We start from the raw sequence: 17,086 nt of genomic DNA, 5'->3' as shown, positions 1-17,086 counted from the left end.
TAAATATATGAAAAAAAATCTACTCCATTTTTTACAACCCCCCAAATTCAACACATGCATAAATTGAAAAAATTTCAACACAAGAAGCAAAACCTTCCATTAAGCCATAATCAATCTGCAGATACACAGAACACAGATCCTAGTATAAAAGGTGCTCATTCTCTTTGGCTTTTATTCCACTCACTTCAAAAGAGATGAAGTCCAGTTGTCATGAATTGGAAAATGTTTACTCAGTTCCCAAGACTCTTTGGTACGCAAGCAAAGTCATATTGGAGATTTTATGTCCCCTAGATACTTAAGTCTAATGTGTGTTGTTCAAGTCAATTGACATAGTTATTTCATAGAGTGTCCACATTCTAAATATCCTGCCTGCTGCCTAGCTCCTCATCTCTTCTATGCTAGCATTAATTAAGGAACAAAAAAATCACCTAAACCTTTAAGAGCTTTTTCCTTTATAGCATTAATTGGCGTTTGATTGTTATAAGCTTAAAGAACTATCAGTACAGCGGGGGACTTATTGACGAACCCTATTAAAACCGAAATAATATATTAAATAAGAAAATGGTAAACTTTCACAGGGAGAATATACCAAACATTTGATCACCACTATCAAAATAAAATCATAGTTAGGAGCATTGCCAGTTCATATGCCATGTTAATTAAGAAGAAGAAAAGCAAGCTTCAAATTCCTTTATGGACCAATTGACCTATCTCAATAGTCGAAACTATTGGGCACAAATCATCAAACTTGTCAAATTTCTTGGGATAATTAGTATCAAAATAGTTATACATTGCATTCTTCAGGATGCCAAGGGGATGCTGATCCCTCCTGTGAAGTTGCATTCCAAGCTTTGAGAATATTGAATCAGGAACATTGTTTGTTGGGTCATCTCTTACTATTTCAGCAAATTTAATCATTCAAAGTTCCATAAGTTGACAAACGATGATTCGAGAAATATGGCATGATCACACAACCATTAAATAAATGGGAACAAATATTAATATATGAAAAAATCTACTCCATTTTTGACAACCCCCAAATTCAGCACATGCATAAATTGAAAAACTTTCAACACAAGAAGCAAAACCTTCCATTAAGCCATAATCAATCTGCATATACACAAAACACATATCCTAGAATAAAAGGTGCTCATTCTCTTTGGTTGTTATTCCACTCACTTCAAAATAACAATGAGTAAAGCTATTTGTAAGTGTTGCTTTAATGAGTAAAGCTATTTGTAAGTGGTGCTTACCCATTATTCACTATCAATTGCACAAAACCCGCCTTTTTAAGTCAAAGATATTCAAGTTTTCCGAAACAATAATCAATCCAATTATTGGATTTGCATAAATACCCATCTAGAAAAAAAAAATCTGATAGGGTAAGTCGTAGTAGGACAATCAAGATACGAACTTTCATAGTGATTACAACAAGAAATTAATGCGATCCAAACTGTAACAATATAAAGCACCCACAGTAAATTCATATACTACATCAAAAAAAGCCAATCACAAAGTGAAGCAATTGAAGAAAAATGTAATTTCTAGAAGTGGGCATGTTCCCATCTTTGGCAATTTTGACGCCACCAAGCTCGAGAACTGATGCCACTGGTTGCCTCCACTTCTTGTGGGGCTGGAATTTGTCTGAAGGAAAAGAGAAAAGAGATGGCTTTGAGAAGAGTGTGGATTGAAATAGTGTGAATGCCATGGCAGTAGTTCTGGTTGCTGAGTGGTTATAGGAGAGAGATTTTAAGGATTACTTGGCTATCATGGGCTCTCCTGTAAGCCCACAGAATCTGTCCACAGATGAAATATTTTGGACTCTGAGTTGTAAATGAAAAGAGTAAATAGCACAAAACGTTTCACATCCATACCTTTTATATTTTGATTTTTTATCTCTATTTTCACCTTTCATTGTTCAAAAAGTCGTTTTCACCCATTTTTCAATAAAAATACGATTTTACCCCATATTCAAATAAAAAAAATAAAAAAGAAAAGAAAGAGTTAATTGCAACTATAACATTTAATTTTCAAAAAATTACAAATCAGTCACAAATATATACTTAAAAATCAAAAGAAAAAAAGAAGAAGAAAAACACCACCCTTCCTCGAAAATGGTGCCACCGACAGTCCATACTCAAACCACCACCCACCACCGCCTAAATTATCAAAAAATGTTCCCTTCATCGACAAGTTTAACCCACAAATACCAAAAGCAAAAAACCAAAACCCCTTTTCAAGGGAACACCCCTAACCCCCATTTTCAAAAATAGGTTTGCCAATTTGAATTGGCTAGTTAATTGGAGCAAATCATGAATGCTCAGTAACCTTAAAATCTTTCATTTAGGCCAAAAATTTTATTAGAAGAAATCTTTTATATAATTTGTGGGAAGGAGATGAAATAAGCATAAACTTCATGGGCATGAGTAAAAAAGCCAACCCATCCCCATTATGAGGTGAAATTGAGAATGTGAAGTCAGTGGAAAATGATATTGGTCTTATAGGCCTCGAATTGGAGCTAAGAATTTCGGTGGGTTTTTCTGAATCACAAATTCGAGCTTGGAGATGAGTTTTTAGGGTCAGTAAGTTGAATAGAAAAATTTTACTATTCAAACATTCACAAACTTGTATTGAAGAAAATAGTGTTGACCAGAAGTGTGGGACGTGATTCTCATTCTAATAAGAAAGAAGAACCTCGAAAAGTATAAGATATAAGAAAAGAAAGAAAATCCTCAAGAACCTCTTTGAAAAAAAAAGTTGGTTCATGCGGCAAATCCTTACCCAATAAAGTAAATCCTGTGGATATAGTTTATGTTTTGTTTAGATGCACTGTAATGTTAAATCCAACATATGGATATATTGAATATGATGTGAATGAGGTGTTTGTGACTTAATTTTGATAAAATGAAATATAATATTTGTATATTATGACATGATATTAGGTCACAAATTTTTGGTAAAATGTGATCTAATTTCTGATAATATTGAATTCTTGATCATTCACAAGTTTTTGGTAAAATGTGACCTAATTTTGATAAAATGTGACCTAATACTAAATTCACATAATCATTAACAGTTATTTTGTGTGACCTTTTGCTCAAGTTGGGTGTTCCATGTTTGGGTATATGAAGGGGACTGAATATTTCATGTTTGTATGTCTGACCTTAATTTTATGTGAATTTTGATGGCATGTCTAATGTTTTTATTTGTACAAAAATGGATATACATGATTCCAGAATACTATTTGTTTTTGAGAAAAATTACTATAAGCTCTATAACATGGCAATCACACACACACACACACACACACACATATATAATTTTGACAAAATTCAATGATGTCCAGAAGGAGATATTAACTGCCACATGTTTCTCATATTACATGCATCACAACAAGATTGTTGTCTAGCCAAAACTATTACCTTATGTCTTGCTACAGGAGGTTAAACAATGGAACGCATTGAAATGTGTTCAAGATTTAAGGAAGATATTTCATTATCATTGCCTGAATTTTGCTTAGTGATAGGACTTGAATACTTCGGGGTTGATTATCGAAAGAAGTTGGAAACATTACCATCCAAAACTAAGACTACATACTTTGATGATTCAACCGTAGTCACAATTAGAGATGTCAAAGATGTTTTTCTTATAGAGTCTAGTGATCCAAATTATGACTTTGTGAGGCTTGGAATACTATATCTACTTACATCATACCCTGTTTTTGCGTCTTACAACAAGATTGTGGATCGCTAAATATTTGCTCTAGTAGAAGACTTTGATGTAATTGAGATATTCTGTAGGGAAAGTACATGTTTGGTTTTAATCTACCGTCACTCGAAAAGGGATTCTCTAAGAAGGTCAGTCACCTTTATAGGATAACTTGAAGGATTGCCATCAATTTAACCTCAAGTGTGTCATAACATTATTGTTACTCAATATTCAGATTGAAGGCAATGTAGAATTCTATGTATACATCATTATAATTGCAACTAATGCATAACCTAACACCAAATCTAAAATAAAGAGGTCAACTAACTCAACATACACTATAATGAAGTGATTTTTATACAGCAATAAACATGCAGAACTCTCATCACAATTAAATAGTTATGTTAATTTACGTTTACTCGATATATTAGAATAATAGCATTGGTCACAAATAATTGCATAGGTAAAAATAACAGCACCGATCACAAATATGAACATCACACATGTCAATATTACAAATAACACCATTAGTCACGAATTGAATATAATATATATAAGAATGTCACCAATAACAATACTAGTCGCAAATATTAAGGTCATAAATCTGAATGTTAAGGATGATACCATCGCTGATCACAAATGTAAAATGTTCATACGTTTCAATTTTTTTGCGTTTTCATTCCTATATCTACGTTACATTGTGAAAAACGTCATTTTCACTAATTTGAAACGTAGTGATATTTTTCACACTATCGGTCAAACGTAGAGACGTTTTGTGATATTAGGTCTTTTAATAATTATTTGGACCCACTTGCACTTTTTAAAACATTTAGGAGTGAGATTGTAATTAATTTTTTATTTTTCTTTTCTTTTTTTTGTTTTATTTAAATGGGAGGATATTTTGGTAATCTTACATTAAAAATGGTGAAAATGACGTTTTCTGCAATGAAAACATTGAAATAAAGACAAAAATATCAAAAAATAAAATGTATGGATATTTTGCATAATAACATTGAAAGGTAGTAACCTTTTGTTTTAATTACCCCTCATATAAATATTGGTATCACATATATTGATGTACCAATTACCATCTATTTGGGCTAGGCGGTGGAGTGGCCTAATGCTTTAGTTTTAATATTTATTGGGACCTTAATCAATCTAATTCAAAGTATTCATGAACGTACCTATATACATCTAATAGAGACTTGAAATTTAATTATTAGTATAATTCATCTCTCCCAAGTCCTAAGCATGCATAGAAAATGATGGTTCTAACTAACGTTTGCCCAACATCCATTGGTTTGTGTTAATCTTAATATTAACATAATTAATTAGTTTATTCATGCATTTCACAGCAACGAAGTTGGTATATTTACATAGTTGACATTAACGTTGAATTTCAATCGAGGAGAAACGTTACTATTTGAACCCTACTTTCTTAAAAATATATTTTGTGAGCGATTTTTTGGGAGAATATATGATTATAAAATAGGCAATTAAAAAGGATACAAAATTATAAGTGCAACTTATAAAAATACCCTTCAAATTAGGGACTATCTAAAAAGCATTTTAAAAGTAAAAAATATTGTGTTAAACAAGTGTCACCTTTTAATTTTAAAAAAATAGCGACACAATGACACTTTTTGAAGTTAAGTATCACTTTTTAAAATGCATCTCACTTTTTAATAAAAGTGAAAGAAATTTTAAGGAGGCAGAAAATTAAAAAGAAAAAAAGAAAAAGAAAAGACAAACGTTAAAAAAATGACAGAAATTCAAAAAGTGACAAACACTCAAAACAAATGATAATTTTTTTTATTTATTTTTTAAGTAACAAAACACTAATTAAAACATTTGAATCTATTCAAAGTGACAGGAGGAAAAAAAAAAAAAAAGTAAGACAACCATCGTCTCTCCCCTTCTCCGTTCAGCATTAAGCATCATTAAGTCAATTCAAGCTACTGTCATCTACCAACTCAACCAATCCATTGACCTCCACTTAATGAGGATCCAAACAGAAGAACAAGCTGAATTTTTATTTTTATTTTGTTTTTTCAATCTCTATTGCTAGAACAAGCTAACAACCCCACCCCCCCTTTCTAATCGCCTTCACCATTATTGTCTTGTCGTTCATTTACCTTTTCAAAAAAGTGACAAAAATTTTAAAAAGTGTCAGAAATTCAAAAAAATAACACCACAAATCAAACACTCAAAATAGAGTCAAGGGAAAATTTAATTTTCTTTTACACTTTGTCTCTTTGTTATTATACTTTATTTTGTTAATTAAACATACAACATAACTTCATTTTAAGAATACAATAACCTATTAGTTGGGAGTGGTAGAAATTCTAAAAAGTGAGAAATACTAAAAAAGTTGGCAATACACAAGACTCACACTTGAAGAGAAAATAGGGCAGGTGACTCAAATTGATAGAGAGGTTGCATCCCCAACATAACAACACTCGAAGAGGATATTTGATTTACCAAAATAACAAGATGGATGAAACATGTTTTGCTCAAAATAAACCAAATTGGAAAAGTAATTTCAATTGAAATTGAAGTATATGTTGTATCGTGGGCGGAGCCAGAACGATATAATAGGGTGGGCTGAAATTTAATTTTTTTTATTCTTTTTTCAATAAACTCATACCATAAAAGATACTCTACGTCTGATGAGATTTAGTTTAAAAGTTTAAATTCATGACGCTCATAACAAAGTGCGTTGGAATATATATTTGGACACTTGTGACAAAGTTCTAACAAATATATTTTTAACTAATAAAATTAAATATAGACTATATTACTTATTTTGATAATAAGATCCGTTTCATGGTTGAAATAAATAAATTTTTAACTCATAGGTATAAATAAGTAATATATGAAAAAATAAATTAGAAAAAATTTAATTATTTATAAACTTAATAAAACATGTGGCATCTCATATTGTCAAAATAAGTCATTAATCTTTACTTTAATCAATAAAATTTATCTATAATATAATATACTAATTCGATTATAAGTGAACTCTTTAAACTTAGTTAAATATATGTGAATTAAAATACCTAATTTGATAATGCGTCATTTGTGTATCATGAATGTGAATAAAATAAATATGTATTTGAATAATTAAACATTGGGTTTGGGTTGAGAATGAAGTTAGTTAAGCTAAATTTAGTTTTTGGACTGGGCTGAATCTCTTATTCTTTTTGATTTCATCATGAATTTAGGCTAAATTTTTCATTTTTTAGAAACCAACTTTCTTTTGGGTTGGGTTATATCCTTTGTATCATAATAGAAAATTGACAGAAGTATAAGATACTGAGTTGCAAAGGTCAAATAGAAAGGCTTAATTTATGACTATTACCAAAATTTCTTTCAACTGTTAGAAAACAGAATCCTACTTTCTATATACTCACTTAGTAGCTATGTAAATGAAAATATGGCTAGCTAGCATGTGTAATTCAAAATTCAGAGTTACCTACAAAGCATTTGAGTACACAATTAGATGTTTCAAAAGGTTTTTTAAGTTGAAAGCCATTAGAGACCACTCCGAAAGTGATTGAAATGATCTTGTGCCAAAATTATTTAAGATGGAACTAAACAACTATTTCCTAATGGTAAATGCACAAATGTTTTCCTAATAATCTATTTTTCTCATACAAAATTTGCCATCAGACCTTGTTTTGCTAGTTGATTAAAAAGACTAACAACTTAAGCTCAATAAACTCAATGACATACCATTGTTATTGTTAAAAGAGCTTACTGAATTAAAAGGTGCTCTCAAATGAATAAATCAGCACTATTTTTTTTAAAAAATAATCATCACAACTTGATTTTATGACAATAAACATTTCAAAATATATCTAAAGCTCTTATAAAACACAAAAACACAACTTATAGTAAACAAAAAAACTAAACATTTCAACATAAAATGGAATAAAAACCATAAAAAAAAGTTTAAATGGTGAACAATCTTGGCCAACCTTATGTTTATAAGCTTTTGAAGAAATTTTTTTCTTCTTTGAACTTCCTTCTTCACCAACATTTGGGAGTTTCTGATTTTGAAGGTTACGATTTGGGCTTTTAGAGGTTCGGTGGTTCAGAGTTTCTCAAAGAGAAGTCAGAGGAGACGACGAGAGAAATAGCGGACGAGGAAGGTTTGTTCTTTAAAGCCTTCTGGAACGGGTTTTGTTGAGGATGGAGGTTTTCCATCGAGGTTACTTATATAGGTTTGGGGTTTTGATAGTTTAGAACGAATTAATTACTTATTTAAAAGATTTAATTAATTTAAAAGTGTATTATTCAAATTAGTTATTTTAGTCGTTTCGATACAAATTTATGAATGAATAAATTCAGTCAAAATCAAATTTTAATTCGAACCACACATTATTTATTATTGTCCACGACATTTCATGTGATCCATTACTATTTCTCTTTATAAACCATATACAAATTTCCGAAATGGAGGCAAAATAAAAAGTAAAAACCCATAGGTGCTAGGCTGTGTAAATGTTGCTGAAGCTCGATGCCATTACCAATGTGTGTTAAAGTTGCTGTACTTCCAAGGCAATTTTGAGCTTGCAAGCACATAATCAATTACACAGAGAACAAAAAGTAGAAAATACAAGTACCTAAACCAAGTTCTGGAAGACTCAATACCTGTTTTGAGATCTCTGTGTCTAGATCTAGATATGAAATTAGAAGTACAAGAACGCTGCTTTTCCTTGAGAAAAAATTTACTAGATTTAAAAGACGTCAACGATGAAATTATCACGGTACTTATTTTCACGTCATTCCATAACGACAACAGCCCCAACTACTTTCATCTTCTCAATAATTTTTTCTTCTTCTTCTTTTGGCAACCCCTTCTTAAGCACGGCAGGCACCTTCTCCACCAAGTCCTTCGCTTCCTTTAGTCCCAAATCAGTAAAACTCCGAATCTCCTTAATTACCTTGAGTTTTGAAGCTGAGTCGAAAGACTCCCATCTTCAGCTCAAAAGCTGTCTTTTCCGGTTTCTTTTCTTCTTTGGCTGTCGATGATGCCTTCATTCCCACCGAAGCCACTCCAGCAGCACCTGGCTTCATGACCCCGACAACTGGCAGCTCTCTCATCCCCAACTTCTTCATCATAATGGAAGAGAGCTCTGCAGTTTCAACCAGTGTGAGGCCAGATATTTCATCAACAAGTCTCCATACTCTATCCGTTGGGGGAGTGCGATGCTCTGTGGGATCAAAAGTTTCGGGATTATAATCAGCAGGAAGTTTTCTTTGGTCTATCTCTACTTCCTCCTCCCCTTCTTCCTCTTTTAATGCAGGTTGAGCAAAGTTCCTGATCACCCCAAATAAGTTGATCAAACAAGGTAGTCACAGGAGCTCCAATGGGTTTTCTAAAGTATCCGTAGGGTAAATGGTGCCTTAGTCGTCCAATCAAACTCATTTTCAACTACCTAGAATATTGTTTTACCAAATCAACTAAGAAAGCACCATTCAGAGAAGTTGCACCCTGTGAAATCCGACGAAAGAAAAGGTGCATGGATCAAACAAAAACAGCCAATTTATGGGATACAAAAAATAAATAAATAAAGTGCAAACAAATGCACCATTGATTTCTAGGAGCTCATTCGAAGCAAACAACAATCACATGCAGTCAAGCTAAGTACACCAAAGTTTTTTTGTGCTTCAAAACTACTTATATAACACTGAAAACGTACAGTTTCTTTTATCAACACTTGCACCCACATAAAATTCTCTCCACTAGAAATAAACAAAAGCACCTATATTTCATCTCGACTATCCATCTTCCAATTACTGCTATTGAAAAAGGCTGTTGCTTAAGGATTCATCAAGTCCAGTTCTTGTGTGCGAGACATCAGACAAGAACTCTTCAGATCAAATAATTACATTTCCAAAATAGAAAAGAACTAGTGATAAAAGGCAAACAATCGAAACAACAAATAGAGAAGCTTGATGAAGGCTAATATCAAGCTTGTTGAGATCCACCTGCCATTGTCCCAGGTTGATCCTACTCAAACAATACTAAATTGCCCAAATTTCACTATCATTTGTAGCGGTTAAAACCATCTTCTTAAGATTTATTTTATTTTATTAAATTACACTCAATTGCAAATATAACCTAAGAAATGTATAATATAATAATCTCACAGGCTCACATATAGAAAAACCTTACCTCATCTTATCTAGCTAGTTAAATGGATGGAATACTATGTAGTTTCTTGGGAATTTCAGTCAGAAAACTAGTGTGAAGCAACTTACCTAGCTTACATGACTTTAGGAAAGGAATAAAATACACGGTAAAAAAAGTTCTATTTAAACTTATTCTAATACGAGTTCTTAAGAACTAAACAGATAACTATAGTGCAGGAAATGAAAGCGTCAAAGGCCTAAAGACACATGGATAAATTATATTCTAAGTGGATATTTCAAAGATATTCTAGAGTGGATTTCGTAAAAGAGTAAATTATAGTAAAATATATCACGTTAAATGAAACTTAATACTCGTGAAATTTACAAAAAAAGAAAAAGAAAATATATATATCTGTGTGTGTGTGTGTGTCATTTGGACACGCTATTAACATATTATGCAATCGTGAAACTTTACATTTATAATTTTATGGACGACATGCTGAATTTCATTAACAATCATAAATTTGTAAATATGAAACACAACTTATAACATGTAATAAAAATAGCTCCTCCTAGAAAACAATAAAGTGATCAAAGTATTCAGCTTTTGCCACTGAAGTGCAGGCCAGATTATCTTTTCTTCTCATCAAATACCGGCCACACACACTTTTCATAAAGGGTGCCTGGGAGACTTAAAAAACTCAAGACTTCTAATTACCCTGATACTATATCAAACCATCTATGGATGAGATGGTTCAAACCTATTGCAACAAATTATGACAATAGAGCACACCTTGGAGCCCCAACCTTAGAAACTACCACAATGTTTTTGTTTCCAGTGGCAATATGGAGCACCAAAAATACTAAAGTGACACAATAAATCTTAAATAATCAAATTCTCTGAGCCTAATTGCTAGCACTGTGATCTTGTTTACAAATGCCATTGTTCACATTGGGTTTTGAACTGGAAACCAACGTAGTGCTGTAAAAATATTTGCTTCCAGAAGCATGACCTAGCAGAGATGAAAAAAAGAATGTTTAAAGGTCATGATGAATATTACTTTCAATTTCTTTCTGTATATGTGTGTTTGAAATATTTGAACTCCATTTTATGATCTAAAACCCAGAAAGAGATTCTTTTCTCTCTCTCAAAACGTTCGGGATTTAAGCTTTCTGAAAGTAGATATTGTAAGATCATCATTAAAAAAAATACAGAATGCACAAGGATACATAACACGAATCCTTCATCGAACATCATATCAAATCCATCATTTTGACCAAATCCTTTGTTCCTTGATCCTATAAACCAACTCCCAGAAACTTGGAAAATGAGATGAGTGTAAATTAACAATGCTGGCAATTGGGACAAGAGAAATTCATCTAAGAACAACGCGCAACTTGGTCTCAACTTGTTCTCGTACCCTCCACTGCCAACCAAAATCATAAAAAAAATTCATCTATATTAGAACAAAAGCAAAGATGAGATACATAGTAAAGAAATTTATTTGCTATATCTCCTTAGTGGTCTACCTGCAAGTCGTTTATCTCCTCATCTGTGAGTGAACGCTCCATTGATCGATATGCTATCCTATAACAGTGACTGGTCATTCCCTTCTTGTTAGTGAAGTTGTCTATCAATTTCACCTGGCAAGAAAATTGATATGTTGTGGTGAATTAAATAAATTACGAGAAGAAAATTTTCCTTCAGCTAGCAGATGAGGAATATCAACACTCCAAATTTGTATACTTTGGCAAATACACATCAGAACATTTTTATTAGCAGCTTCTACCATATGGCTGGCTCCTTTCTAATGATAATGAATAAGATCTAGTGAAAGTGAAAGGACAGTGCATTGCTTAACTTCATACATGCACTTTTCTTCTCTCAAGCACAGTAATTAGGCACCAGAAATGGAAAAAAGTAAACATCGAATAACGCAAACGTGACAAATTTAGCTTTTCTTCGGTTAAAAAAGTTAACCTCAAGTCTTCAAAAAATGTGCAACATTTACAAGATCATCATCACTACCAAGCTGCAAATTCATCTGTCATCTAAAACATGTGGTACTCAAATTAGAAATTGAATTTGAAATGAAAATCAAGCTAATCTACTGCAAACTCAGCATGGCGGCATAGTCTTGCTGAGGATAAGCATAATGGAAGTTTTGTGGTCCTAGAAACATTTAAAGAATAACCCTGATGATAGTTATATGGCAATCACTCCACATTGAACATCTTTACACTAGATTGTCAACGTTTTGTCATCGTCAAGGGTTTGTTTTTTGACCTACATGAACTTATGGCCCTAAATATATTTCATAGCCGGTCCCAAGCTCTTTAAAAGTCATGAGATTACTATCACTACCACGATTTTTCACGTCAGTTAATGAATCACTGTCTTACCAAGCTTCTACAGGGGAAAAGGGTATAATAGTGAAATATTAAATGAACATACCTCCTCCACAAGATCCCCAGCAATACCTCTAACGACTTCACAGAGGTTGTTCTCAGTAAATGAATCGCTGATCCAGAAACTCATGTCCTTGTAACATGGAGGGTACTGTAAAATCATAGAAATATTTGAGTTTCTATATAAAATGTCACTAGAGCTACTTCTATAGATCTAGAAACAAATAAAATATTTGAAACAGGAGTGTAAAAACAACATTCCATAGAAAGAAATTTGTACAGCCATCATATTTAGGCCAGAAACGGGATAGAGAATTAAAATGTGTGCTTGTGATGTCCAACTCCCACAAACAATTGCATTCTTTGAATAGATAGTTATGCAAGCCTAAACATATTTGTGAAACACGTCAAGTCATACCTTTGAAAATGGTTTAAACTTGATACCAAGCTGCCCTTTAGAGAACTAGACAAAAATTAAGAAAATGGAAAAATTGTTGAATACAATATGATGCATAAAGCCAAGGAAACAATAACTGAAAATACGTTAAGAAAATACTTGAGAAGTAAACCGCTCATCGTTCGACCAGAAAAGGCGAATATCTGGAATATCAAATAAAACCATTGCTAATCGCTCCAGTCCAAGCCCAAAGGCCCAAGCAATGTTGTCCACCCTCCCGCTTCTCTTCAATATTTCTTGTTCCGTCACTCCACAACCTAGAACTTCCAACCAGCCGTCCTGGCAACCGGTTAATAGTTTATCAAATGTGACAAAATTGTTATTTGGCAAGATGACTGGCAAAGTGCCCCAAATCAATATAATACAAAGTTAAAACTCATTAAACAAGGACATGTTTGCAGAAACATAAGTATAACACTCAACAACCAGAAAATATTTAATACACATCCTTCTTGTTTTTCACTCCCATAGATTATGCACAATAAAGGGAAAGGAAGCTAAAAAAGAAAACAAAATCAGAAGATCACTCAGAAAGAGTTAAGATATATGTTCAAACAAGCAACAAGATAACATCAAATGTTTTGCTCCTTCATAAAGTGTTGATTCATACACACTCCAAGTACCAGATGCTAGTGACACTGAGTTACGAATAAACATGGAAATAAATGCAGGTTCATTTGTTATCTTTAATGACCAGAAATAACTCCGGAGTTTCAGGACAATTTCAAAGATAATGGCTTCCAGGGTTTGCTGACAGAATGAAGAACGTACATCTAATTTTTATTTGTTTCCTTTTCTTTTGAATTAACCTTGTGATTTTCCATTGAACATACCATTTCAATTGGAATATGAATAACAGAACTGTCTATATAGTTTTTAATTTAGGTTTCTTTGATCAATTTTACCTTTTTCTTATTGAACATACCATTTCAAGTTGAATTTTGAACCTACTGTTGGGTTGTTGTATGCCCAGATAGTATTTTTTACTATGATAAAATAATAATTTATAATAAATAAATTGTGGATCTATTTATTTATTATTGAGCATGCGAATTAAAGTGCTATGATCACTCGTGATAATATAAGTTGGATACTTGCATTGAGAAGTACAGTGTTCGATCATAAATAATTTGTTCACAACCGATTTATAAGGGTTGGCACCTGGTACTAAAAGGTTGTAGTATTGATCGATTCACAAAAATTTGTAATTTGTCCTTATCAAAAAAATAATTAAAGGTGAAGCTAGTACACTTGGAGTGTATTGAACAAACCACGTGTTGAATTTAATTCTATAGCATGATTGTGCGAAAAATTAAATTCTCCTTGACTGAAGTGTATTTCATCTAAATCCCTTGACAAGATTATGTATGTCTTCTCATGATTTTAATGGTTTATTTTTTCATCAATGGGTGAGATCAAATTGATTGGTCAAATTCGATGAGTTGTGAACTTGAGAATGAATCGAGTAGAGAACATGAATTCATGTCAAGAACCGTCACCTTGAAAATGGGTAAAGTGACTACTTAAGTATTTTATGTTGAACAGTTAAAATCTGAGCTCAGTATTTAGTGATGGCTAAATTTCGATATTTGTTATTAGGTTATAGGACCGTTGAAGAAAATGATATTTAAGTTAGTGAGAATAATTAGCAAGAAAACGGCCATTTACACTCGTACCTAATTATCGGATATCGGACGGAGATAAAATACATATACGACAGGTCAGAGAAAAGTATTATAGATTTATTGACTTCTGTGATCTTATATATTCCACAAGTTCAGTCTTTTACCTTTAGTGGAAAAAGCAGAGACCAATAATTATATTGGGTGGTCAAGGGTCGACTAGATAGGATCTAATAATTGAAACTTGAATAATATATGTACGATCAGGTCTCTATGGTAGCTCCATAAAGTATTAGAACTTAATTACAATAATTATAATAGTTTTGAGCTTAATTGTAATTATAATAAAATTTTGTACTTAGTTGTAATTATTATAAAAGTTGTAAACTTAATTATAATTGTAATTGAAGTTCTAAAACTAAACTTGTAATTGAATGTAAACTAATTGGATTTGAACTTTAATTAAAATTCCTACTTGGATTTTAGTTGGAACTCTTATTTGAATGTAAAATTATTATTGTATAAGGATTGTTACTGTTCCATCTCTATAAATAGAGATTAACTGGAAACTAGTCATCCTATGAGATTGTACAATAATCATAATACATAATTCCATAGTATTCAAATTTGGAGAGAGAAAATTATTTTTCTTGCTTTATTCAATTGTCTAGTTCAAGAGTTATTTTTTAGTTTAATTAAAAGAAGGTGCCAACCACGGGTGTAGTTTTAGCTTTGGAGAATACCATAAAAGGTTTGGATGTTTGAAGCATCAAATTCTTGGAATTAAAAAACTAGAAGTTCGTGATCCAAAAAGCTAGAAATTCATGATTCAAAATTAATTCAAGAATTGACCATCGAATTTGGGTAAAAATTCGAATCCTTTATTTTTGATATAACACACACGTGAACATCTAAACGATCTTGTTTATTAAATTAATGAAGTTTTTTTTTTTTTTTAAATAATTCCGCTTCCGCATTCGAACACCTACCTCTACATTATAAACACATAGGTAAATCTTTTACCAAAAAAATTAAGAAATAGTGCAATACCAGTTCGTCCCTATCCATCTCATCAAAGAAAATTTAAGATGAAGCAGTGAATAGTCATCTCAAAATTAAACCAAGAACTTCATACTGTGTAGTTTTTTGTTTAATGGTAAAATATTGCTCTACGATTAAGGTATAGCTTCCATGGTTTATTCTCTTTGGCATAAATCCGAAATGAATCTCTGAACTGTTCCTTTTTCAATCTCTCCAAAAAGTATCATTGTGTGACTCATTAACCTATTTCCTTATTGGTTAGCATAATTATAAACAGCTCTTTTATTTCTATAAATGGATATTGACATCCATTCCCTACTTGCGCACCATCTTTTCAGTTGTACTGATTTTGTTAAATAACATTGCCAAACAAGATATGCTAACTTCCCCAAAAACTACTTCCGAAATTCAATAGAATTACTGACAGGTGCCTAATAGGTTCTCCTATCCAATAATTGTGACCTAATGTTAATGCAACAATCTTCCAAAATAGCATCTTTACCTCTTTTGTATATCTTCATCATTTATCAAAACTCTCGGTCCTTGTCCTTAATGCGCTTGACACATAAAAAGTCTCATTTCATTTTCCATCCCACTATTGTAGCTATCCTATGCACTTTTTCTCTCCTTTAATGTCTACACAGTTATAGAACTTGTCATATGCTCTTAACATTGCCTCTTAGACTGACTTTTTAGCTTTCTCTTGCTGATATGTAATATAGTTTTCAAGATTATTGACACCCAGTCTTCTGTTATGTCTGGATACAAGCTCAGTGTCTTGATTACACCAAGAACATTGTTGCTGTACTACTATAGCTCCTTAGCATTGGGCCCTCCTCCTTCAGTTCTTCCTAAAACCTCAGTCATTGTCTTCTTTGAACAGTCACTCGTCTATCTTCCAACTTCTAAGTAGCTTCTCTAAACACCATATACTTGAATGAGCTCAACTCTTAACTATTTCTTATAATTATTATTACACTATCATACAATTTTAGAACATATTCAAGTTGATGTCAAGCATTAATAGTATTCAGAACTGGACAAACCAAAATGGAAAAATAGATGATGGCAGACCTCCATACACCAATAATTCAATTATTTGGGGCAATTGAAATGACTTCACACTTGTTAGAAATTTCAGCCTATTTTAGCAGTGCACATTAGTTTGCTTATGCAATAGACCAGGTCCAAAATGACTTTATTTGCAATTCTGTAACAAATAATAGTATCACTTTTAGCATATGACTTCATAAGCCTCCAAGAAGAAACATTAAATTTACCAAGTGCCAATTGCAGTAGAAAGTACAATAATCTTAATGAATGGCTGTAATCCAGAATAATACCTGAAAATATATCTCCAATTCAAATGATGGGTTGGTGAAGGGAAAATAAGTGTCAATCCAGCGCATTTCCACACCCCCTGGAAAATTCCAAACATCAATGCTGAAGAGGAATTGAAAACCATTGAATCCAACAAATGCCAATAGGCACAGTAGTATGTTAATAATTTGGAGGCACATTGATGGTTTTTCTGTGACAGAGCTAGGAATTCAGTCGTGTGAGCTATGTTCTAGACTTGGTTCTCTCGTCATGTGGCCGTATAATTGCACAGATATTCATTTAGGTTTTGGAAACCATTCTTCTCAGTTCTATTTTTCTCTTCATTCCCACGTTCCTTTCTATCCCTTTTTCTGTGTGTGAGAAAAAG

General features: G+C 32.3%; 1 protein-coding gene and 1 pseudogene across 1 annotated transcript; both read right to left on the bottom strand.

Moving 5' to 3' along the window:
• Nucleotides 1-8,198: 8,198 nt before the first annotated feature.
• On the bottom strand, nucleotides 8,199-9,069 carry LOC111378295 (annotated as a pseudogene).
• Nucleotides 9,070-10,934: 1,865 nt separating this feature from the next.
• Nucleotides 10,935-17,000, bottom strand: LOC111385801 (phenylalanine--tRNA ligase, chloroplastic/mitochondrial-like). The gene is made up of 6 exons (XM_023010217.1): nucleotides 16,722-17,000; nucleotides 12,815-12,994; nucleotides 12,677-12,721; nucleotides 12,305-12,409; nucleotides 11,380-11,493; nucleotides 10,935-11,276 (listed from the first exon to the last, which is right to left on the bottom strand). Exons 1-6 carry the CDS (start codon nucleotides 16,896-16,898, stop codon nucleotides 11,226-11,228), a joined length of 672 nt encoding a protein of 223 aa, XP_022865985.1. The 5' UTR covers nucleotides 16,899-17,000; the 3' UTR covers nucleotides 10,935-11,225.
• Between the last annotated feature and the right edge of the window lie 86 nt (nucleotides 17,001-17,086).

Source organism: Olea europaea, chromosome 3 (assembly GCF_002742605.1).
Source record: "Olea europaea var. sylvestris chromosome 3, O_europaea_v1, whole genome shotgun sequence".
Lineage (NCBI taxonomy): Eukaryota > Viridiplantae > Streptophyta > Magnoliopsida > Lamiales > Oleaceae > Olea > Olea europaea.
Note: the sequence above shows the minus strand (reverse complement) of the source record. Positions and strands in the feature narration are given on the sequence as shown.

What these genes read in the sequence shown, in the direction of transcription:
- LOC111385801 (XM_023010217.1), bottom strand. Translation starts at nt 16,898, where the DNA reads ATGTGCCTCCAAATTATTAACATACTACTGTGCCTATTGGCATTTGTT. An exon ending in AATTGGAGATATATTTTCAG is followed by an intron (nt 12,995 to 16,721) that starts GTATTATTCTGG and finishes ACCGGTTGCCAG; the next exon opens with GACGGCTGGTTGGAAGTTCT. An exon ending in ATGAGCGGTTTACTTCTCAA is followed by an intron (nt 12,722 to 12,814) that starts GTATTTTCTTAA and finishes ATTTTTGTCTAG; the next exon opens with TTCTCTAAAGGGCAGCTTGG.